This window comes from Tasmannia lanceolata, unplaced genomic scaffold (genome assembly GCF_043159265.1).
Source record: "Tasmannia lanceolata isolate RefF3 unplaced genomic scaffold, GAP_Taslan_0.1 ptg000021l, whole genome shotgun sequence".
Lineage (NCBI taxonomy): Eukaryota > Viridiplantae > Streptophyta > Magnoliopsida > Canellales > Winteraceae > Tasmannia > Tasmannia lanceolata.
In genome coordinates this window covers 6,060,572-6,086,215 of record NW_027518698.1, presented here as the reverse complement: position 1 = coordinate 6,086,215, position 25,644 = coordinate 6,060,572, and the positions used below count along the sequence as shown (strand labels likewise).

Genomic DNA, 25,644 nt, shown 5'->3' with positions numbered 1-25,644 from the left:
AAACTTGGGAATTAATTTTCTGTCTCTGAACTTTAAGCTATTAATATGAAAAAATTTGATCTAAACAGGGGGCAACACCATCTAGCACGGTGAATCAGCATTGCAACACTAAGGATCTGTTTGGATTGAAGAAAGTTTTTGGAAAATTTTGGAATGCTTCAGGTTCTTCGCTTCATACATGATGAAAGACTTCAATCTATGGCCTTAACGTTCAATGACCTGCATCAACTTTGAATACTTATCATGGGTATTTGTTCTTTAACTTCATTAGACCAAGATGCAAGTTGATTAGAACCTCTTTAAACTCACGTTTGAATAGATGCTTTATGTCTAAATTGGTTCTTCTTCAATTACGTAAGAACCAACCGCCGTCAGACATTACAACCAACCAATGTTAATTAATGCTTTTTTTTAATCAATATGCAATGTTATCAGCTATTTAATTTCTCTATTCTCAATAGTTTTAATGCTTCTTTTAATTAATCATCACCCATTAATTTCTCTTCGCTGCCCCGTGCATCGTACGGGTTTTCTAAGACTCTTGATGTGGTATTTTCAATTGAATGTCTATAAACTTGATTTATATATATATATATGCAACGCACGGGGCCAAGAAAAAAAACTGTATAAATGAAGAACGAAAAAACTGAGTATAAATCAGGAACACACCTGAACTACTATATATATATATATATTATATACTATATAGCAGAAGAGAAAAGAAGAGAAATTTTTGAATTTTTTGAAAATTCTATGAGAAGTACACATTACTTTTTATGACTTTTTTTAACAAATGCACCCATTCAACCCACATATTTTCAATCCTACCCCCTCCTTTATGCTTTTTAACAAAGGCACCCATTAAAGCCACATAATTTCAATCTTACCCCCCCTCCTTAATGGTTTTTTAATAAAAAATCTATAGGGTGATCTTAACCATCCGATTTAAGAGGAATTATGGAAACCTCTATAGATTGGAGGGCTAGGATCAGCCTATGGAAATGATTGTTGGGGCACAACCTATTTATGTTGTGTTCAATCACATGGACGGTTTGGATCAACCTATGACGTGGTCTGTACAGTTCTTCATTGGCCCGTGCATCGCACGAGGTTTTTTTTGGATCAACCTATGACGTGGTCCGTACAGTTCTTCATCGGCCCGTGCATCGCACGAGGTTTTTTACTAGTATATATATATAGCATAAGAGAAAATGAGAGAATTATTTGAATTTCTCCCAAAATTCTATGAGAATTACACATCACTTGTTTGACTTTTTTTAACAAAGGCACCTATTCAACCCACATATTTTCAATTCTACGCCTTCCTTTATGCTTTTTAACAAAGGCACCCATTAAAGCCACATAATTTCAATCCTACCCCCCTCCTTTATGCTTTTTTAATTACGGAAACCTCTATAGATTGGAGGGCTAGGATCAGCCTATGGAAATGATTTTACGGGCACAACCTATTGATGTTGTGTTCCATCACATGGACGGTTTGGATCAACCTATGACTCCTAAAATTCTATGAGAATTACACATCACTTTTTTTTTGACTTTTTTTAACAAAGGCACCCATTCAACCCATATATTTTCAATCCTACCCCGTCATTTATGCTTTTTAACAAAGGCACCCATTAAAGCCACATAATTTCAATCCTACCCCCCTCCTTTATGCTTTTTTAATTATGGAAACCTTTATGGATTTGAGGGCTAGGATCAGCCTATGGAAATGATTTTACGAGCACAACCTATTGATGTTGTGTTCCATCACATGGACGGTTTGGATCAACCTATGATGTGGTCCGTACAGTTCTTTGTTGGCCCGTGCATCGCACATGGTTTTTTACTAGTATATATCTGCTACTATATAGCTAGAGAAAAAAGAGATTTCTTTTCTTTTTATCTAAGATTTACACGTCAGCATTAATATTTACATTTTCTCCCATCCCAACTATCACCTTTAATGATTTTTCTCCAAAAATGCCATGAATGCCCTTATGGTCTCTCCAAAATGACTCCCCCTATCACTGCTAAACGACGGCCATGTCTTTCTCTTTGTCTGTAATTGTCATACTTTGTGGCATGTGCATTGTAGTTTTTACTGTAATTGTCATATTCTGGGACAAGCTATCGGTATTTTTTCGTCATTTTCCTACTTTGGTACCATGTGACCGTATTTTGTCTATAACACTTACCACCCATTATAATTTATTGCTACCCACCTGTGCACAAATACTTCTGCCAATCTTTGCAGTTTTCACACTTCAATAATAATAAGACAAATATCTTAACAAGTCAACAACAATGAGCTAACATCACATGACCACATGCAATTGCAAAGGATGGGCGAGAAATAACCTTGGAGAAGATAAACAAAATGTTATATGAAACTCCATAGGATGATCTAAACCATCCATTTGATGGCCTTCAAACAAGTGTTTTAAAAAACAGTTGTTTTGAGAAACCACCATAGGATTCATCCAAACCGTCCATATGATGGACCTTCAGAACAGTTTTTTTATAAAGCACCATAGGATGATCCAAACCGTCCATTTGATGGAGCTTCAAACCAGCTTTGACTACGGCAGTGTTTTTTTGGGAGGTGATAAATTCACCCCCTTCTGGGATGAATTCACCCCGTATTTTAGAAAAATGGAATGTACAACCTACACCATAGGATGATCCAATTGACATATAATTTGAGTTCAATATTCAGTTTTGGACTCACAACACATTTTCAAATTCCACAACAAACACGGCCTTAGATTTTCAGTCAAAAACTGATAATTGGGCTCAATATTGCGTTTAATTTTTAGTCCAATATAACCATTTAAAAAAAAATATTAATGTAGTCCAATATTCAGTAAACATTAATTAAAAATTAATATGAATGAACACAAGAAGCAATTGGTATGGACATCTCACAGAAGCACATTTTATCCCATGCTTAAATTAAGATTTTCCAATTCAACCACATTTCTTTGTACATTTTGATGCATCTTTTGTTTTTTGCTCACTGAACAGATTTTCTGGGTGTTTTGTTTACCATAGCTTACCGAAATAAGTTAGCTTCTATTGGATTTAATTTGTTGCGGTTTAATTTTAGAAATATTTCCTTCTTTTGAACTTCATTTTTTTCTTATTTTTTGGTTATTGACCTCTTCAATTTTCTTTTTTGAATACATATGTAAATTTTTTTTTAATCATACCTTTTATTTCCTGTCCCGTGCATCGCACGGAGTGTTTTACTAGTATATATCTAATATAAGATAGCTGGATGGGGTTTCACTGTTCGCCCACGTGGACAGTCCCCCATCCGGCGTTTGATCCTACGTGGCATCCACCCTCCATCCCGCAATTTTAAAAAACCCAAAAACGTCCAAATGTTCAAAACCCCCAAACGTTGTGCCTCTTCATTATCCAACGTTTCACGCAATTTTAAACTTGCTATCCACCATCTCATAGGCTACAACTTGCCTATGCTTACTTCGAGGTGCAAAGATTGGCCGAAGTACTATTTGTGCAAAGGTTGCTAGCAATAAATCTAGCAAAAAAAATAATCATTACAGCTATTTGAAAAAAGATGGGCCAAATACTAAGTTTAAAATGAAAAAATACGGACAAAAGGAAGCAAAGTAGAAAAATTACGGAAAAATACCAAAACAATGTAAAATATGACAATTACGGAAAAAAAATACGAATAAAATCTACACGCATTCCAAGATATATCTCCTTTCACCGTCCTTATGCAAAAGATGATATATCTCCTTTCAACATCAGCCCCCTATTCATTTTCTCTTTCCAAGATATATCAGTCCCCCTATTCATTTTCTCACCAATTTTTTTGCTTTCCAAGATATAAATTCCTACAAAAAAAAAAAAAATCTTAAAAAATCCGGTTTTTGAGGGGGTGCCAATCCTACAAAAAAAAAATTCTTAAAAAATCCTGTAACTGTGGTGCTGCCACGTGGCACCCCTCCTCTATCCCGAAATTTTAAAAAGTCTAAATTTTAAAAAATCCAAATTTCTAAATTTCGTTCCAACCGTTGCAACCTTTTCCCCTTCATTCTAAAGCCAATGTCCAAAACATTTCGATTAAACCCATTCCCAACGGTTTGCTTAGTATTTATTTTGAGGGACACCTCCGAACGTTGCAACCCTTTGCCCTTCTTATTTATTGTAAAGCCGTGTCCCAAAAGTTGCAATAAAACCCATTGCAAGACTCTTCAAATGCATCCAGGCTTGGCCTTGAAAAACTGATGTTGTCCCCACCTTTTCTGGGGGGATTTCATTTCAGACGATGCCTTACTATTTTTTGGGTTTTTGATATGCAGAGCATCAGAAAGAACTCCTTGGATATAATGTGGCTTTTCTTCGGTTTGCTGCTGTTGGGGTTTTTCTTGCGTAGGCCAATCCAGTGGACGGACAACCCGCATCTTTGCAAAAGATCCATCTACCCACCTCCAATGCCAAGAACAAATTCCTTCCGACCGGCACAAATTTAACAGGTTGGGACCCTCTTCTCCCTCCCTCTTTTTCTTTTATCTTTTTTGTTTTCTACTCTCCAATCCTACTTTATTTGTTTTATGTGCTTCTAAAGAAATTAGAGACGTAGGAAACACTGTACGTATTTGATTTTGAATAATTATCCTCTCCTTTCCTTTCTCATTGGTGAAAATTGACATGATAATTGGGTGTAATTTGGTAATTTTTATTGGGGAAAACTACTAGAAACCACAAGATAATAACGAATCTACAAATATCCTCCCAAATATTTTTTATTTACCAATACCACATTATTGTGCCTAAAAATAGCTTTTCATCTTTTTTTTTACCCACTTTACCCTTGGCTATTTTAGCCTTTAGTTGTAGGTGATAGCGAAATCCCTAAAATCTCTCAAAGGCTATTCGTTTGAAACTCTCTCTCTCAAATGAGATAGATTATATATGGTGTACAGTACAATGTTTTTCCAAAAGTATTGTCGAGGTCATACCGTAGGGTGATCCAAACCATTCATTTGTTAGACCAGAACTTCAAAAGGTTGGGCCCTCTAATTCTATAATATAATTTTAGCAAAAAAAAGTATTGTACAGGCCATACTACATGATCCAAACCGCCCATTTGGTGGGCCACAACGTAAATAGGTTGTAGCCTCAAAATCATTTCCATGGACACCTTTATAGATCGAGGGTTGGGATCATCCTATGGAAATGATTAGGGGTGTAAACGGATCGAATTCGAATCGGATATGGCTATATCCGAATTCGATTACCGTATTCACTATCCGAATTCGGATTCGGATTCGAATTTGACGGATATCTAATATCTATTACCGAATTCGTATCCGCCGAATATTGTTCGAATTCGGATATTATCCGTATCCGTTTATCCTGTAAATTCGAACATTTTATTGCAACACTTTATCTTTCTTCTCCTTCTTACTCCTCAAATGAATTTATCAAACCCTAAAACCAGACCTTTACCTTCTCTTCACAAAATTAACTCTCAAACCCTAAAATATATGAGATCCTCTTCTTCCTTTTAAAACAAAGGCAGAAAGAGAGGCGGTGGGGATGGATGATGGTGTTCGTAGTGGTCTTTGGATTTTTTCTTTCTTTTTTGTGTGTGTATATGATGGAATGGGTTGGGCTATTTTGAACAGGGGAAGTGGGGGTGCTGATTGTGAAAGATGAAGAGAAATGGGGGATGGAGATGGGGATTGGGTTAGAGATGAAGGTGACTGGCGGTGATGGAGGTGGCTGTGAGAAGGTGGAGACGGGCGGCGGTGGATTTTTGTGGGGTTGGAGGCACCAAGAAATGCCGAAGATGGTGTCTTAGTCTCCTCATTTCTCCTCTCTTGTTTCTCCTTACAAACCTTAGAAGTCCCTTCTTTTAATTACATTTTGGGTTTTTATATAACTTTAAGTTGGAAAATTGATATGAGCCGTCCATTTACCATCAATGACCTAGATTGCCTTTTTACTTTAGAATTCTCTAGAAACTATGACATATTCTTTCAATCATCATCATCCATTTGTCTCTTTCATCCTACAGGCCACATTTGTTGCTTCCTAAAGAAGCCATGTCATTCCAAGAATGCCCTTAAAATGAGATATTACTTCATTTCCTACCCAAAACACTTTTTGTTTTTATTTTTTTCTAAAAAGAAAATTTGCTTTTCTTTTAGAAACAAAAGATAGTGTGTCATTACTAAAAATAAATATTAATGATATTATTAATAATAAATAAAAATGATTTACTTCTCGGATTCGGATGTTAACCGGATCGGATACCAGATTCGCATCCGCTAAGAGCCGGATATCTCATAAACGGATTCAGATAATATCCGCTTGAAACGGATCCGGATAATATTCGCTTTAAACGGATTCGGATGCCGACGATAATCGAATTTTCGAATATCCATTTACATCCCTAGAAATGATTTATGGTGTGGCCCATCAAATGATGGTTTGGATCGTGGCCCAGATACTTTTTGAAAAATGAAGAGAGTCAAACGATTTAATGTTGCCATTTTTTTGAAAAAATTAACATTGCCTTTATTGATGAATTATTAATGAGAGATTTTAGGGATTTCTAACTAAGTATGAATTGGGCAAATTAAAAGATTAAATGCTATTTAAGGCACAAATCGTTAGTATTGGTAATTAAATTTTTTTTGAGGGGATTATTGTAGATACATTTTGATATAGAACAAATTTATTAAAAGACTGTTTTATACTGACTGAGGATCAAGAAACCGGCCACGATAGTCTCGAAGGAACTCCTAAATATAGGGCTACTTTGACCCTTACTAAACCCAGAACTTTTCCTTTTGCTGGAACAAACTCAAACAAAGACTTTTCAACAACATGAGACCTTCCACAAAAGCATATTAGAAACAGAAAAACAACTAGGGATGCAATTTGGGTCGGTTGGGTTGAGCTTTTACTAAAAAATGAATTGGAATCAACCCGAACCCGACCCTATTTTAAGGTAAAAGCTCAACCAGAATTCCCAAAAATTGATGCAAGTTGAAAAACAAGTCATACTTTTTAAGTAATGGGGGGTTTCTGTAGAACCTTCTAAACAAGCCTAGAAAATTTCAGAAAAATCACCTTCAATCTAGAAATAGAAAAGGATCAAATTGGGAAATTTCTATGAAATTTGGATATGGGTTGGACCCCATTACTGATATCAAGATGATGTCATGCTCACATTAGCAAATAACCTTTTGGTCTCGCATGAATTGCTCCATCACACTTCATCCTTGCATAAGTTTATAGGACTGTTGTACTGAAGGAGTTTAAACTTTTGAAAGTTTGCATCTCTGTCATGGTGCTTACTCAAAGTTTATAATATCATGGCACTTGTAACATAACAGTAGCATAACATCACTCTTGTCCAATGTTGAGTTAAACATTTTACCAAAAAGGTAGAAAGTAAAAGAAAAACTTTGGTAAAAAGGAAAATGGATCCAAAACCGAAAACTAAACTTAAGAAAGATTTTCCTAAATTTAAGAAAAAGTACAAAAGCAATAAAGAACTTTTGTGTAGTAAAGAAATGAGTCATCTCCACTTCAAAAAAAAAAAGGATTGCATCTTTTGAAGAAAAAGCTTTGTTTAAAGATAGGAAGGAAGAAGAGAGAAGAGAGAAACAAGAAAGCAAAGGTGAGAAAAAGATTCGACTAACTTCGTTTTTTTTACTTTTGCAGTTTTTCATAGGGACTCTTCTCCTTCAGGAGAAGAAAGGCTTTCTTTCGGAAGAAGGATATACATTCTCAAAGATCTTTTCTTCTGTGAGATTTGAAAGAGAGCCTTACTCCCAGAAGAAGAAGACATCCTTGAAGGTACTTCTCCGGGGGATCCAAGAAGTACTTCATCTAGGAAGTGGAAGATGCATCTTTAAAGCTTTTCTCCTCTGAAAAATCCAAAAGAAGATTTCCAAAAGATAGGCCTCCTCCAGGAAGAAGAAGGCATTCTCAAAATTCCTCTCTTCCGAGATCCAAGAAGAAAGAGACTTCCTCAAGCATAAGGAAACATCTTTCCACAAAAAAAGAGAGGATTTTGTTCTGAAAGATCTAGAAAGATGGATATTGATATAAGAAGAAGACCATATGAGAAATTCAAAAGAGCTTTATCGAATGTTATCAATCTTAAAATTAATGTTCCAATAAAGTTGAGGATTAAAAAGCCAATTGGTTTGAGGGTTATGACTCCAACAAAGCTGCAAATCATGGCACCATTTCTTTTTAGAGTTGTGTCTCAGATGGATTATTTTTGTAGATTCTCCCATCAATCTCTGACTTGTCCCAATGGATCTTCATGCCGTTATGCCTACAAAACAACGAAAGCCGATCACGATTGAATTATCGCACTAATCAACTTTCAAATCAACACAAATGACGCCACCGATAGAAGTTCAGATCACTTCCTTGATCAATTTTCCGATCATATATACGATAGATGTTCAACTGGTGATGCCAATCGATCTCCACTATTGTAACTATAGATCTATAATCTTTAAGATGGATTAGTATGGATCTTCCTCCAAGGAGAAATATGAAGAGACTCCTTTTGTAAGAGCTTTAAAAAGAGACAAATTATTAAAAATTGACTTGAGGGAGTTCTTCCTTCAAGAAGACTCCTTTACAAAAATAGAGTCAAAATAGGTAATATGACTCAAAAACACCATTCATTCCAAATCCCGGATCGCTCAAGTCATTCACTTTTCCCTTCTAGTTGAATCGACCTTTATACAACCCGGCATACCACCTCAATATCATGCCACTTCTCGATAATAGAGATGAAAGTTTGATCACTCACCCTCTTTGCGAGGCAAACCACCTTCGCTAATGAGAACAAAGGAGATTTTCCTTCGTGGGAATTTTCTTACAAAAAGATTCGAAAAGAAATTTTTGTTTATGCATTCTACAACTCGAAAGGGGTTCATCTCCCTAGATGACTCGTTACTCCCGGGCACTCACGTACGGCATCTGATCCGTGTCAGCTGCTGTTCACAAGGCGCGATCTCACCGGCTTCTGCCGAAAGCAATCTAGCAGAGCGAGTATTTTCGTTTCTTTTGTTCAAATGACACAAATTTTATTATAAAAAGAAAAGGTGAAGGGCCCCGGGACCGAGATGGTTGAAGATACATAGGGAGGCTATAGAATAATATGAAAAAGAAAACCCAAAAGAGGTCAAGTGGGCAGCAGGCAAACTCACCCTGGTAACTCCTTCCTTGCAAGCCGATCACCCTCTTTATCAATCGATCGATGAACATGGTGGAAACGGACTGCGAGCCTCTCCACTTGGTCTAGAATCTCATCAGTCAACTCCGCTAACCTCTATGGGTGAGGCTGGCTGCTGTCCATCCATCTAATTATGTTGAGGAAGTCTCCCTCCTCAATTAGCCTGTCCAAATCAGTTCTGTCAGTAATCCTGATTCCCTGCAGAACCGCGCTCACTTCTGCCTCATTAGAATCCTTGACCTCAGTGGGTCCCGAATAAGCCCATCTAGTCGCTCCATCCTATCACCAATGCTAGAATCGTCAAAATTTAACTTGATCCAACCAAGACCAGGGGTTCCATCTAGGGGATGCTGACTCCTTTCTTTCTGAGCTAGAGCAGAACTCCTTCCAACTCCTGCTGATATCTGAACTAGAGTAAAGCTTGAAGCAGGGGAGAAACTTCATCCAAGGGATAATTATCGATGTGTTTTATGTGCACATGAAGTAAAAGCCCTTGACATCATTTTTGAAAAGTCTCGCATTCCTCTCCTTCCAAAGAACCCAAATAGTGGCTAGTAGTGCCACCCTCCGTAAAGAGGCTAGGCTTGGGCACAGGGATATGTCTCCAATTTTATGTGCCCTTTTGGTGCCTCAGAGCTAATTGCTTTAAATACCATACGAGCTTCATACAATTACTAAAAATCCTCTAATGAAGTCATAATTTCTAAAAGTCCTTAATTTTTATGTGAAACCAAATTTTCATGATAGCACTACCAGATTTCTTTGTATGGTGATAATATTTAAAATTCTGTAACAAAAATTAAGTTATTGTAGTCAATATGAAATGAGAATTTGATATAGTACTTACTCAAATTTGATTAAGAATTTAACATAGAAGTGAAATGTGAAATGTTTTTGCTGGGATGATACTGGTTTGGGAAGTATCCAGCCTATACAGTTTTATACTGCTGGATACAGATACATGGGTTTTCATTGTGATGATACTATGTAAAAACACATATCCCGACACAGTGCTTTGCTATGGAAATCTGAATGCTGTACTTATCACATTATATTTATCATCTCCAATGACAATCTAATCCATGAAATGTGACACTGGTCCTGCTGCCCCTATATTTGTAGGATCAAGGTGATTCTTGTCATGGTGTGCCTGATAATTTTGGACACCGTACCCTTATAAAGTAGTGTCCAACAGTCCAATGTCTAGTGCATCAACTTTCTGATTAAGGAAATTGTTGCTCTGTACTTCTATAATTTTGCATTATATTATATCTAATATATTTACTTCCATATATTTGTGTTCTTTCATGAAACATAAATCATGAAATTATACCTTCTTCTAGAGTGGCAGCCTGTTTGGATGCCTTGGCTATTCAGTGGTTAATCTTGTGTAAATTTTACAGAAGTAACAATCATGGTTTCCATGTCTTGCAGTCATTACTTTTTCACTTTTATTCAGGTGCTTGCTAAGGAAATTGTGAGATCGAGAAAAGCGGTGAACCGTCTTCATGAAAATAAGGCACAACTGAATTCTATTTCGATGCACCTTGGTGAAAGTGTTGGTATGATGATTTGCATGTTTTAACTCCTTGATTTTACTTCTTGAATATGCCCATCTCATTTGGAGGCTAATGCTACATGAAAAGTAGTGGTAACTTGCAATCATCTAACATCCTTGTTGTAATTAATCATTATTCTCAGTTGGTATTACCTTGCTAGAAGTAGATTTTTTTGAAGGAAATGATGGTTAGTTTTCTGTTTGTTATTGTTTCTTTACTCAAATATATTTGAATGAACCAGAAATTCATGTTTGATTTACAGTTTGATGCATGGGGTTGATGTTCGAGTGGGAATGATAGAATGAAGGGCTTCCTTGCAAAAATCAGCTTCAAGGGCATCCCTATTGGGTGATTTCTGCAAAGTGAACACAGTTTCCACTTTTTTAGGTGCCATCCACTTTTTCGGGGCCACACTATTTTTGCAAGGGTGCCCTTCATTCTATCATTCCTCATGTTATTATTGTTGGGGAGCCGGGTGTTGAGGCCGCTCAACGTAGAGGATGGAACAGGAATTTGGGTCTAGGAGGAATCCAGTTTGGTAGCCATGAAATAAGAGAAAAATAGAAGAGTGTATTGGCACTGACATGCAAGCTGAAGCTAGGGTTTTGCTTGATGACCTGAGATTTCGTAAATATTTGAACTGAAGTTGTATTATAATAAACTTTTATGGTCATGTACTTAAACAGCTGGATCAACTAGCTACCCTTGTCTAGGTAGCATGGATTTTGGATCAAGCAATGTGTTTTTTTTATGAACGATGGAACAAGCAATGTTTCCATTAACCCTTTCAGTCAGTAGCTTCACACATCCATATCTGAACTTTTCTGTGAGCTAAGACAACATAAGAGGGTCTACGCCTTGATCTCCAATTAGGGCCTTCCATGAAGATAGGAAAAGAATTTACATAATTTTTTGAAGGTCGGTTCTGATTTTGTTATTTTACATATAGAAAGTGCTGGCGTGATTTTTAAGTTCCCCTGTTTACCAGAATTACAAAAATTATCTCCTTATTCCATGTCTAAGGAGTTGGAAGTAGAAAAATTGGGCTAAGTTCATTTGGGAGGACTTGCCTCCAATTCATTAGCAAATTCTATTGTTTTCAAGAAGTTTAGGAAAACAATCTACATAATTTTTAGGTTGGTTCTGAGCTTGTTATTTTGCATATAGAAAGTTCTGGCGTGATTTTTAATTCCCCTTGTTTACCATAATTACCAAGATTATCTCCTTTTTGCATATCCAAGGAGTTGGAAGCAGAAAAAATAAGCATAAGTTCATGTGGGAGGACTTGCTTTCAAAAATTGGATACTTTGCATGGAAGTTTTTAACATATGCTATTGTTTTGGACGGCAAGATAAAAGATAAACATATTCAGTTGCCTTCAAAATGCAGTTGCTGCTCTCATTCTTTGAACAAAGTCAACCCTAATAAAATAAAGGCAGGTCATGTCCTCTCCTTGTATTCTCTTTGTTTTAATTATTAATAAAATAAAGGGTTCATCCTAGTACCCCGTCGAGTTCTGGGTTAAAAAAAAAGGTGGAAGCATCTACTTTTAGGGTTTCAAACTAGTGTATGGACTAAAAAGGTTTCAACTCACACTTTCCTAGGTAGTTAATCTCAATTTAGTGGGAATGATATGGTAATTCTTGACTGGGTAGTAGTGGAAAAGATTATATTTTGGCATGAAATTTTGATTCCATCAAATGAACCTTAAATGACTTTTTAGCATACTGGGCTTAAAATTACAGATGCTTGGGACGTGAGCCCGTATTTCAGTGGGAAAATCCCAAGTGTGACTAGCATGGGTTTGTGGGTTCAAACCAGCTTACCTATCAGAAAAAAATTACAGACGCATTACTAAAATGGTGAAGCATTTTATTTCCATTTATGATTTGGTCATGTCGATTTCTGATGTTTTCTGTTACTTACGTTCCCATATTTTTAAATGGAATGTATCTATTTAAATGAGTCTCGCCGAAGAAGTTATGGTGTTGTCCTTGTAAATTCCCTCAGGTTGTCAATTATTTTGTGACATTGTTTTTTAATCACATGTTTCTTTTGAATGTACTACTTGATGAATACTCACTCATACCAGTTGAATTTCTAGCCAACCCTTGATGGACCCTTATTGGTTGCATTTCCAGCCACTGCCAGAACAGTGGGACATTTGTCGAAGAGTGCTGAGGTCATGAAGCTTGTCAATGGACTTATGAAGGCTCCAGAAGTTGCTGCAACAATGCAAGAATTTAGCAAAGAAATGGCCAAGGTATTCTATTTACCATTATTTTGTTTTAGTTTTCCAACCCTCTTCTTTTTTCTGTCATGTTATATCTTAATTATCTAACTCTCTTTATCTTAAATTAAATTTCTATGCTTAATTGGGACTGAAAGAGGATGCATGCTTAAAACTGTTATGCTCTGTATGAAGTGATGTCGCACCATTGACCATACTATTATGTGAATGGATTTTGATTGTGTCCAATTTATTATTCTTACTAACATATTTTTATCTTTGATAGGCATAACACATTTTTGTGTGGGATCAGTTGTAGAATTATTGCCGTCTTATATGATGGTACCACTAATAACAAACATAGAAGAAGATATAGAAAAAGGTGAAATGAATATATCAATGTAAAACAGGGAATGGCAGTGAGGAGAGGACTTCTAATATCTTCCAATAAGAAAATCTAAGGGGCTACAGTCGCAAGAGGTTTTATCCTTTTATCAGGAGGATTTCTGTTTTGTTTTTTTATGCCTTTCAACTGAGATGGATAGGAGATTATGTAGACCTCCCTCTCTCAAACAATCATGCATTGTAACGTATGAAAATTTAGTTTTAGCAGCTTAAGAAATTAATTTCAGCAAACGGTTATGCGTTACATCTCTCACCCTTCCATTATATCACTTGCCCTCATCCATAAGTGGGTCCACCTGACGATATAATGCCAAGTCACCAACTGACGTGGCAGAACATCAACTCAAGTCTTGAGAATTTATCTTACGGTGAAGGTTAATTGTTCATTCGTTGTGTCTATCTGATCATACAAAGGTTATTTGTTCATTCGTCATGTCTACCCAATCATATGATCTTAAATCAGGAGTTTATCCTACAACAAAGGTTATTTGGTCATTTGTCGCAACTATCTGATCGAATGCTAAATGTTCCCAAACGATCCTACATCAGAAGTTTATCGTAAGACATCTATTCCAATAGGTTTTGTCAATGAGCCGGAGATCGTCTCCTTAGTAGGCAGATATCCCAATGAAATCTCACTTTTCGCATATACATCCTATATAATGGTTTTGATGTTCAATATGCTTTTCTCTAAGGCCAATCTCAACATTCTGTATGGTGGTCATTGACGCTTGATTGTCACAGTAAATGTGAACATGATTACTTGATATTTATCCTTGCTTGAGATCCTCCAAGAAGCGTCCTAAAGAGCTTCAGACATAACTGCATTACATTCGATGAATTCAGCTTCCATTGTAAACTTAGCAACAAAGTCTTGATTTTTACTTGACCAAGATATTACTCCTCCTTCTAATAGAAAGATATATTCTGATGTAGATCTTCTATCATCAAGGTTTTCAGCTAAGTTAGCATCAAAATACGTGAAATCATCTCCTTGATATGAAAACTTGTAATGCATTGCACCTTTAAGAGATCTCAGAATTCTCTCAACTGTTGTCCAATGAGCAATTCCAAGAGTGATTTGATGTTCGCTTGCAAGACCTACCACAAAGCCTAGATCTAATCTTGTACACAACATGACATATATTAGAATTCCTAGTGCCTGAGCATATGGTTTGTTCTGCATTTCAGTTATCCCTTCATCATTAGATGTTGCATGTTCTTTTATAATTTAGTACCTTTGCATGGGAGTATTCATAGGTTTCGATAAGTCCCTTTTAAACTTTTTTTGTACTTGATTTAAGTAGCTCTCTTGTAACATGCTAACAAGTTTAGAGTTTAGACTTTTTATCCCTATTAATTTTAATACCCAAGACAAATGAGGCTTCACCATGTCTTTCATTTCAAATTGGGATTTTAACCATTATTTCTTTCTCAATCATGTCATGTCTAGTCATTGCCAACTAACAAGATATCATAACATACAATAATAACATCGCAAATGACCTCCCACCTTTGCAAATATATACACAATGATCAAAGTTTTTTTTTTTTTGGAATGGTAAGAAAGATTTCATTAAAAAGAACAGAGATCGAGAAGGTCCCTAAAATACAATCTCAAGCTAACATAACATACAAGATCTAGGATACATTAAATGGGGGATTAGGGGGGCAGGAAGTCGAAAAGCTCCAAGCTCTCTTTGGATACCCTTTCTCTGGCTAACCTATCCGCCTCAGTATTCGCTGACCTCCTAACATGTGTAAAGTTGATCGAAGCTATCCCAATTCTATCTTGAATCTCGTTAAATAAAGCCACAAATCACCAAGGTACTCCACGTAAGCCTCTCAGCCATCTTAGAACATTGAGCGAGTCCCCTTCCACCACTACCTTATTCAGATCCTCGTTTTGAAGCAACTTTATACCTTGGTGCATGGCACATACTTCAGCGTCATTAGCATCTGCCACACCGATTGGACCGCTAAATGCCCATGAAACCCCCCTTCATCATTCCTTAAGAGGCCTTCAATACCAGATAACCAAGGATTGCCTATGCTGGAACCATCAAATTCAGCTTTATAGTCCCTTGAATAGGCGGCATCCATGCTCGGGTAACTATTGGTTCATTGCTAACCCCACAACATATTTCTTTCCATCCATACCACAAATCATAAGCCGAAACAAATCTAAAGCAAGGCAAAGTTTTCACCCAAGAAATAGTTAAGGCAATCACTTTGTTGAAGATAAACTTAGCTCCCTTAGAGAAACCTTTGAAAGTCCTGGCATTTCTTTCCTTCCATAGCACTCAAATTGTAGCAAGGAATGAAACTTGCCACAAGATCTTTCCTTTTTTCTTCCATGGAGCTATTACCCAACTTTCCCAATATTCCATAAATTTCATAGGGAGAACCCATTCCATCCCGAATCTATGTAAGAGTCTCCTCCATATTTTTGAAGCCAACTTGCACTATAGGAGTAGATGATCCACTGTTTCTCCCGCCTCAATGCATAGGGCACATTAATCGAAATACCACATATTCCTGTCTCTCAGGAAGTCAATAGTCTGAATCCTTTCTTGAACTGCGGCCCAACCAAATAGGCAAACCCTTGGTGGAGCTTGGATGTCCCAGAGTTTGGCTACTTTGGAGGAACCGGGGCAAGGTAGAAGTTGATGGTAGAATGACTTTACCGAGAATTCCCCACCTGAGTTCCAAACGCAAATTCTTTTATCCTCTCCGTCAAACTTGATGTAGCATCTTTCCAATACCTCCAAAAACCTACCCACCACCTCAAGTTCTCAATCAAAAAAACGCCTTCGAAAAGGCGGAGTCCAAACTACCCCATTATCTGAACGACAAAAGCATTCTTTAACCACAACCTCTTTTACCGATGCTAAAGCATACAACTGCGGGAAAGTTTCTTGCAATGGAGTATCTGTGCACCATTTGTCCTTCCAGAATCTGATCCTGTCCCCTGCATAAACTCTGAATCTAACCCCTTCCACAAATTTTGCTTTAAACCAAGGAAGCAGGATTCTTCCATGGGAGCCTTTGATTCCCGCTTCGATTCCCGTTTCGATTCCCGCTTTCGATTCCCGCTCTGGCAACCTTGAGTAGGATTCTTCCCTGGGAGCCTTCGATTCCCGCTTTCGATTCCCGTTTCGATTCCCACTTTCTATTCCCGCTCTCGCAACCTTGCTTTAAACACATAATATCCCTCCACAGTGTTTTACCTAGCTTCCTGAACTTATCCTCTGTTTCCCAATGACCTTGGCAGGCCTCATATTTTGTGTCAATCAACTTTGCCCATAAATGAAAACCCTCCTCCCAAAATCTCCTTTGTGGGCTTACATACTTCTTCCCAACTTACTAAAGGGATTCCTCTCTTTTCATTAGATCCTCCCCAAAGGAATCTCCTCTGAATCTTTTCTATTCGATGAATAAAGCTCATGGGCATTTACATACCGATAGTTGATATATAGGGATATTGCCTAGGGCCGCCTTTATCAAAGCAAGTCTTCCCCCTCTAGAAACCAAATTCCTCTTCCAAGTCTCAAGCCTCTTCTCCACTCTATCTACTATTGGTTCCCAACTTTCTTTCCTTGTCCTCCCAACTCCAAGAGGCAAACCTAGATAAGTAGAAGGCATAGAGTCCTCCATGCAACCCATTACCCCAGCTAGGCCCCCCTCGACTCTTCTGCTTGAAGATTTACACCAAACACCATAGACTCGTGGAAGTTTATTTTTTGACCCAATATCATTTCGTAGCATCTGACAATAGCTTTCAGGTTCACCACTTTGAGAAGATCCGAGGTGCTAAACAAGAGAGTGTCATCCGCAAATTGCAAATGAAAAACCTCTAAGGCGTCCTCCCCCATCTCAAAACCCTTAATCAGACCTTTCTCTTTGCCTTTATCTAAAAGCCTGCTTAATGTTTCAGCTACCAATACGAAAAGAAAGAGAGAAAGGGGTCTCTTTGTTTCAAACCTCTTGATGATTTAACGAATCCTTTTGGGAAACTATATATAATACTGAAACCAAGCTGATGAGATACAAATTCTTATCCATGACCTCCACTTAAGACCGAACCCCATACCCCCCATCTGATAATCTAAGTAGTCCCACTCAACCCTGTCATAAGCTTTTTCCATATCTAACTTGCACACAATACCTTTCTTCCCCATCTCCGAGCAGTAATCAATTGTCTCATTCGCAATGAGAGAACAATCCACAATCTGTCTCTGATGAATGAATGCACACTGATTTGGAGAGACAATCTTTGGCATCACCTTCTTAATTCTCTTTGCTAACACCTTATATAAGCATACAACCAGACTAATTGGCCTGAAATTAGATACCTTCCTTCCACCCTTAACTTTTGGCACAAAAGTTTGAAAGGTAGCACCTGTCCCTTTATCCAGTTCCATTCCTTGATGAAACTCCTTAAAGAACTTCATGATATCTTCTTTCACGAATCCCCAACATTCCTGGAAAAAAAAAGCAATGCAAAACCCGTTTGGGCCTGCAGCTTTATCTTTACCCAGCGTGAACACACCTCTTTCTACTTCCTCCTCTATGAAAGGATGTTCTAAAGAGCATCTATCCTCTTCAGAAAGGCATGCAAAGAACACACCTTCAGGAACCAAATGGTCATACCTCTCTGATGCATACAAACCCTTATAATAATTAATAATTTCCTCTGTAATCCACTCCTTGTTGACAACAACCTCCTCATTAATTTGCAGAGCTTCAATACGATTCCCTCTTCTACGGGCACTAGCTATGGCATGAAAATAGGCCGTATTTTTATCTCCCTCTTTTAGCCATTTTACCCTAGATTTTTGTTTCCATGATATCTCCTCCTGTAGCACAAACCGATTATGCTCTTCCTTCAGTTTAGCAGCTTCCTCAATTTCCTCATAACTAGCTACCCCCGCCTCCTCCTTCTTAACCATCGTACTTATCCACATTAACTACCATTCCTTTCTCTCAGATGAAACTTTTTCTCCTTCCAACTTCCATTGCTTCAGTTTCTTCTTGACGAATCTTAGCTTGTGTCCAATAACCATATCCGCAGGTCCCGATACCTTCTGTTCCACTGGCCAACCTCCTAACTTTTCATCCATCTTAGGATGCTCCGTGTTAGACCATTGCCCTCCCCCACTTCGTGTTAGACCATTGCCCAATCCTTTTGGGCCCATCCATCTAACACGGATTGGGCAATGGTCTAACACGGAGTGGGGAAGGGCAATGTGGCATACTTCCTGAAACCCTTCTAACCACCTCGGGCAAATTAGGAATCTATTGAGCCTGCTTCGACTCTCATTCCTAGACCATGTGAATTGCGCATCCATGAGGGGGATGTCCAAAAGTTCCTTTGCCGCGATAAAGTCCGAAAAGGCTTTGGCTATAATGATTACAGCCCACCCTTTCCTCCACAAATTTAATTTCATTGAAATCTCCTGCAATACACCAAGGGACGGATCATCTAGCACTTACAGCCTCCAACTCCACCCAAAATAGACTTCTCTCACTTCTAACCTAACCATACACCCCTAAAAAAGACCATTGTGAAAATCTTCTGCAATACACCAAGGGACGGATCATCCAGCACTTACAGCCTCCAACTCCACCCAAAATAGACTTCTCTCACTTCTAACCTAACCATACACCCCTAAAAAAGGCCATTGTGAATTATCACTCAGATTGTTCACGGCAATGGAGTGAAAAATGCCCACTCCAGGAATCAACAAGCTCCCATTTCGCAGCATCCCACACAATCAAAATTCCACCCGAAGCACCAATAGCGTTTACAGCTAAAAGCCCCCAATCACCTCGAACCCCCAACCCTTTAACTGATGCCCTATTAACCGAGGACCACTTCGTTTCTTGTATGCATAGAATATCCGGGGAGTGTTTGCGCACCATCTCCTTCACTTGAGCTTTCTTATTAAGGGTATCCAAACCATTGATGTTCCAAGACATGATCTTCATTATCCTTGATTTGAGCATTTGGACCTTCCCTTGGGAGTACTCCTAATACCCCTGCCCGACTGCTTGGCCTTGAGACTACCCTGAGTGGTCGCCTCATAATTGACCTCGGACTTGAGTCTAGCCAACTCCCTCATCATCTTCCTGGATACTGCCGTAGAGTTGGGGTCCGATAATTGTCTTACCATCAATTATCTTTCCTTCGCTTCTCGAAACCTTTTTCTAAGTTTAGCCATTAATCCGGAGTAAGTTAGGCCCAAAACCTTGCTCATTTCCATGACGTGATCAACAAACGAATCGATCATTTCCCCATCTAGACTCCTACAATCAATCGGAACTGCTTCCTCAACTTCTCTGATTGTTAACATCATATTCTCCTCCTCACTTCCTTCCTGTGAATCCCATCCTGTGTTTACACCTCTCCCAACTCCGACTAAACTATATATGGCTCTGCTAACTGAATCGGATTTAGGGTACCACTGTAACTAGAATTGGGATCTGGAAACTCAAATGTAGGAAAAGCTCAAATGTATGAATTCGGGAATAGCTAACAGGGAGAAGTGAAGGGCGTGTTCGGCAACTATTCTTTTACCGGATTTTCCCCTTTTTTCGGGGTGGGGAATGAGGAAAGCCAAAAAAATCTCAAAAGTCTCGTTCAGCTACCTAACCCGCTAAGGTCCATTTCTAAAATTCTACCTTTTTTTCGACTAAAAAATAGAATTTTGCAAAGCAATAACTAACCGCTTCTAAAAAGATTCTCATCACTCCGTTTCTCGCCTGGTTAATCGGGCGAGAATGAGAAGCCTTGCCGAGCGTGCCCGAATCTTGCTCCAGAACCTGCGAAGCATCAACCTGTGGCAACATTTGAAGCGATAGTTCGTTAGAATTGATAAAAAAAAGTATCTGAAGTGTCATGTTCTTTTCTTGCTGAGAACTCCGGCAACCCCAAAGATCGCCCTAACTACGTTGATGGACCCCCCATGATAATCTCTTCCCTTCGGTCTTCAGGAACTTGTAGTTGATGATGCCTCCTCCGAGCCACAGTCCCTTTTCCTCTGATCTTCCACCATTTCTCGGCAATCGTATATCGCCTTTAGCCCTACAGCCTCTGATTCCTCAAACATGATAGTAGCAGCCACCTAAGAGATAGATTCCCTACGATCTCTCTGCACCTCACTTGACAAAAAGGTAGATGGATTCGGAGGCTCAGGTGAAAAGGAAATCAAGGGCGTGCTTGGACACAATACAAGGGTGGGCCTTTCTTTGTTGCCTGCCCCCAACAGGGCTCCCAATACCACACCTAAGAGCCAAACCTCAAAAGAAAGCCCCCACCCAGGAAGTGGGTTTGGGCCTTGACTAGTGGGCCCCATGGTTTCTAATATTTGTTTCAACCAGCCCCAACTTGGCTGAGCCTGGCCCACCCACTCTGCTGCTGCCTTTTTAACATAATCCGAAAGAATGGATACCGGCTCATCCCGGTTGCAAGAAGATCTCGCACAAAACTCACCCGTTGATCTCTCCCTTGCCACGTGTCCCTCAGGAATGGCTTGGGATGACACCTCCTGAAAACTGTCAACCACTTGATTTTCAAAATTCAACTGGGGCTCCATGCTATCGTGAGCTCGTATCTCTGTGCTGTCGTGCACCGACTCTAGACGGTGCTGGATCCATTCTCTCGCCTTCGTCTTCGACTCTGCAATCCGCCCGAAGGTGTGCATTGGGTTCTCGGCTCCCACCCACGATTACAGGCGTAGCGACCTTCTTAGCTTTTCTCTTTACTAATACCCATAATACGTCGTCGTCTATGAAAAGTGGCACTCTCATCGACTCTGGTATCTCCTCCGAAACCAAAAGAAGAACTGCCCCTTCCTTATAACCTTGTCCTTAAATGACTTTGTTTAGTATAAAACCAAATTTTATCACAGCATTATGAAAAGTATAATATCATTGCCTAGGGGATCGTTTTAGTCCATATGAAGACTTTTTTTTATTATTGAATTTATCCTTGCCCTCAATTTCACAACCTTCAATTGTATCATATTTATTTCTTCATTAAGTTTGCCATTTAAAAATGTTATTTTAACATCCATTTGGTAAAGTTCTAAATCAAGGTATGCCATTGTTGACATAATTATCCTTATAGATGTAAATTTGGGTGTAGGATTGTACGTTTCCTTATAATCAATGCCATCCTTTTTACCATCTCAAAACTGCTCTCCTCAGATTGGTCAATCATCATGAAAGCTGTTTCTGAATCAGTATTAGCACTCTTTTCTTTGTTGTTTGAGGAGTCATCTTCTTCTGTTGAAGATGACGAAGACTCATCTATGTTGGTATGGACTTCATAAACAACCTCCTCATCTGGTGGTGATATTTCATATCCCCAGCAAGGCTCTAATTCCTGAGAACGGGAGGCCTTCGCATAAGAAAAATTAAAATGGTCAATCAAACTCTCCTAGGGAAATGGATATGGAGGTACAGAGAGGAAAAGGACCAGTTGTGGGTGACGGTCATAGATGGTAAGTATTTTCTTAAGGTAACAATTTATTAATCAAATTACAATCCGTAGGGGATAAGCTGTCCCCACTAGAAAGACAAGTCGTGCTATAGCCTGCGTCAAAAATACATCAATGGACTAAACAAAGATCCTAGACAACAATGAAACGGGACCCCAAAATGAAATCAATTGCGCCCCCAGGAAATTATTGGATGTCATTATGAGGTTGGTAATGGCCGGACTACTGTCATCCATAAATACCATTGTGTCATCGGCAAATTGGAGATGAGTTATAGTTGGAGAATTCCTACTCCGTTTAAGGCACTTGATGTATCCTTTGCTTTCCGCGTTAGATATGAGAAGGCTTAATGCTTCTACCATCATGATAAATAAGTAGGGATGTTAGGGGTCGCCCTGCCTTAAACCCCTGGAGGGATATCCTGAATCAAAGGTTCAAAGGGATCGGATTTAGAGTGTATTCGGGGGAGATGATCAAGTTCTAGTCACATGAATGATGTGGCAAGGCATCATTAGCGGAAGCTTTCCCTGACTTATTTACAGTGGTGGTTAACAAAGAGCTCAAGTAGAGGACTGTTTTGAGAGAGGGGAGAACCGTATCTAATGGAAAATTAATTTTAGGAGCTTTTATTATAGGGAGCTGAATCGGGTAGCAAGTTTACTAGATATGCTACAATCATGTTATATCAAAAAGTTTGTGGCGGATAAAAGGGTTTGGACTTCGTGCTCCTCAGGTATCTTCAATGTCAAATCCTTCTCCCTTCAAATTGCATCTAATCCTGCAACCCCGTTAGTAGCTAAGTGTGGAACATCCCGGCACCGCCCAAGGTTTGCGCATTTGGTTAGACGGTTGTTCTAGTTAAAATCCTCACAGTAAACCATTTGCATAATTGGCACATGTTAATAGTTAATCATTGTACTTTTTGTGTGGAGCGGGTGAGTCGGTGGACCATATCTTCTTACATTGTAAGTTGGCCATGTTTGTGTGGAGAAGATTATTAAGTAGATTTGGCATATCATGGGTATTTCCATCTGTTAGAAGTTAAGAGAAGAGAGGAGAAAGAGAAAAAGAGAGTGAGCTAGAGAGCAATGCTCACCAATGTATTTATATAAGGAAGAAGTACAAAGACCAAAAGGTCCTTAGGCACACATACAACATCTAACACTCCCCCTCAAGCTGGAATGTATATATCATACATTCCTAGCTTGTTACAAATAGCACCCCATTTTGCTTTACTCAATGACTTAGTAATAATTGGTTCACTGATCTAGTGAAAGGGAGCTAATCTCACCCATCTGAATCCTTTGACGGAGGAAGTGACAGTCCACTTTAATATGCTTGGTTCACGCATGGGAAACTGGGTTGGTAGTAATGTGGATAGCAGCCTTATTATCACAATGCAAGAGAGATGGAGATGAGCAGGGTGCGCAACCAGATGAGCTCTCCACTATTATGTGACATGGCTCGGTATTCAACTTCTGCACTAGATTTGGATACTATGTCTTGCTTCTTGCTTTTCCATGACACTAAATTTCCCCCAACAAAGGTACAATACTCAGTGGTGGATGCCCTATCTACTGGGGATTCTGCCTAGTCTGCATCACAAAATCCCTCAAATTTCTCACGTCCATGTCTCTTGAACAGTAGGCATTTACCTGGTGTGCTTTTCAAGTAGTGAAAGAATCTGAATCACAGCTGCACAGTGAGAGGTACGTGTTGCATTCATGAATTGGCTAACTAACCCTACTGCAAATGAAATATTTGGGTGAGTCATTGTGAGGTATATAAGCTTTCCCACCAAACGCCTGTACCTGCGAGGATCATCTAACCACTCTCCCTCATCTGGAAGTGGCTTTGTATTCGGGTCCATGGGAATAGTAGCTGGTTTCATACCCAAAGAGCCGGTCTCATCCAATAGGTCTAGAACGTATTTCCTTTGCGAAAGGGAGAGGTTACTGTGAGAGTAAGCTACCTTAATCCCCAGAAAATATCTTGGCGACCTAGATCTTTTGTGGAAAATTCTTTTTGCAAGAAGGCCTTCAATTTATGAATGCCTACTGACTTATCTAGATAATTAAGAAAATGCCCGGACATCAATGGAGTAGAAATCTTCTTCCTTTGTTTAGGGTTTATGTGCTTACCATGACGTCATAAAGATAGATAGAGAGAGATGAAACATTTTGGAGAGAAAATTGAGTCTCCCCTCGTATTTTATTGAATGAGAAGACTTCCCATTTTTTCCCTTTCTATTAGTCTACCAGTAAGCTATACGGGTTGTTGTTGACGTCTCAAGAAGTTACAACAATATCCACGTGCGACACCCTTAGTTAAAACCCTTGGAGGGAGTATGTCGGATGGGATGATTTCTTAGAAGTATTACCATATTCCGAAGGGTTGGGTTCATTGTTGTAAATGAATCTTGTAACTGTGATACACCGTAGCTATAATTACCCCTCCTTCCCCCCACACGCCCCAACACACACAAACAGACACCCACACACACGCACGCACGCACACACCCACCCACTCATCCACACACAGAGATATAGACACACCAATATGTTTGCCTTCGAGGACATTGAAATCCCAGGGGTGATGGCAACCCAAGAAGGGGGGTGAATTGGGTTTTAAAAACTTTTGCCAAAAAGCAATGCGGAAGCTAAAAACAACGGCAAATTAAAACCTTAAGCACAAATGAAATAAAAATCAAAATGCACACCACAAAATAAAGAGCAAGGGTAAAGAGAGAGTGCACCGAGATTTTTAAGTGGTTCGGTCCCAACCTCGGACCTACTCCACTCCACCTACACAATCCGTTGATGGCTTCATTATGGATTCCCTTAATGGCGGGGAATCAACCCAATTACAACTTGGTTCGGCTACGCCTCGCAAGACTCACCACGAACCGGAGAAAGCTCCGCATCTCCAACACTCGCCCTTGGGATGGCTACGCGTCCCTTTGCACTTGCCAAATATACAATGTATGATAAAAAAAAAGAAAATATAAAACGCTCGTCAAGGGTGGATGAAGCTCTCACACAAATTCTCTCTTCAAAGATGTACAAAGATACGTCCTATGCTTAATCCTAAACAAATAGCTCACAAAAGGCTCAAGGAGGTTTCCTCACACTTAGATATATTCCAATGAAGTTTTGGTGTGTGAAAATATGGTTTGGAGGGTTAAGAAACTCATATTTATAGCCTATTTGAAAATATGACCGTTTGGGGGTAAAACTGTAAAAAACTGGGTTGAAAAGTCAACTTGCGGAAGCCCCAACGGTTCGTTTGCCAAACCGGCGAGGTCGACAGAGCCACCGCGGTCGTCCGTCCCTATCGGGCGCCCTTTTTTATTTTCAAATTTCTTACCATCGCGGTCGACTGGCCCCATGGCGGTCGCTCGGCGAGGGCTACCCGTCCGCTCAAAATCTAAGCTCAAAACCTATCCGCGATCGACTGACCCTTGACGGTCGTCCTCCCCAAACCATGATGGAATGTTTCTGTTTCACCAGAAGCCATTCCGCGGTCTCCTGGATCACCTTGGTCGACCGGCTCGCTATTGAAAGCCAAGTGCTAGATTTCCAGCACTCCGTCCGCGGTCGCCCGGGACACCCTGCTCGACCGGCCCTGTGTTAAATTCCATTTTAAGATATAAAATTTAGGGGCTTTGGCCCATGGTCTTTGGGCTTTAGTCCT

General features: G+C 39.2%; 1 protein-coding gene across 2 annotated transcripts in view; it reads left to right on the top strand.

The window, feature by feature from the left end:
- The first annotated feature begins 3,826 nt into the window (after positions 1–3,826).
- Positions 3,827–25,644, top strand: part of VPS24.2 (SNF7 family protein) — a 32,286-nt gene continuing 10,468 nt past the window's right edge. Inside the window, exons 1-3 of one of the 2 annotated variants that reach the window (XM_077365635.1) lie at positions 3,827–4,511; positions 10,713–10,815; positions 12,954–13,075. In XM_077365635.1, coding sequence (XP_077221750.1) covers positions 10,794–10,815; positions 12,954–13,075 — 144 coding nt within the window. In that variant the 5' untranslated portion in view covers positions 3,827–4,511; positions 10,713–10,793. Of the gene's footprint in view, positions 4,512–7,540; positions 7,673–10,712; positions 10,816–12,953; positions 13,076–25,644 lie in introns of those variants that run through there. The other variant, XM_077365634.1, reaches the window with a different exon arrangement.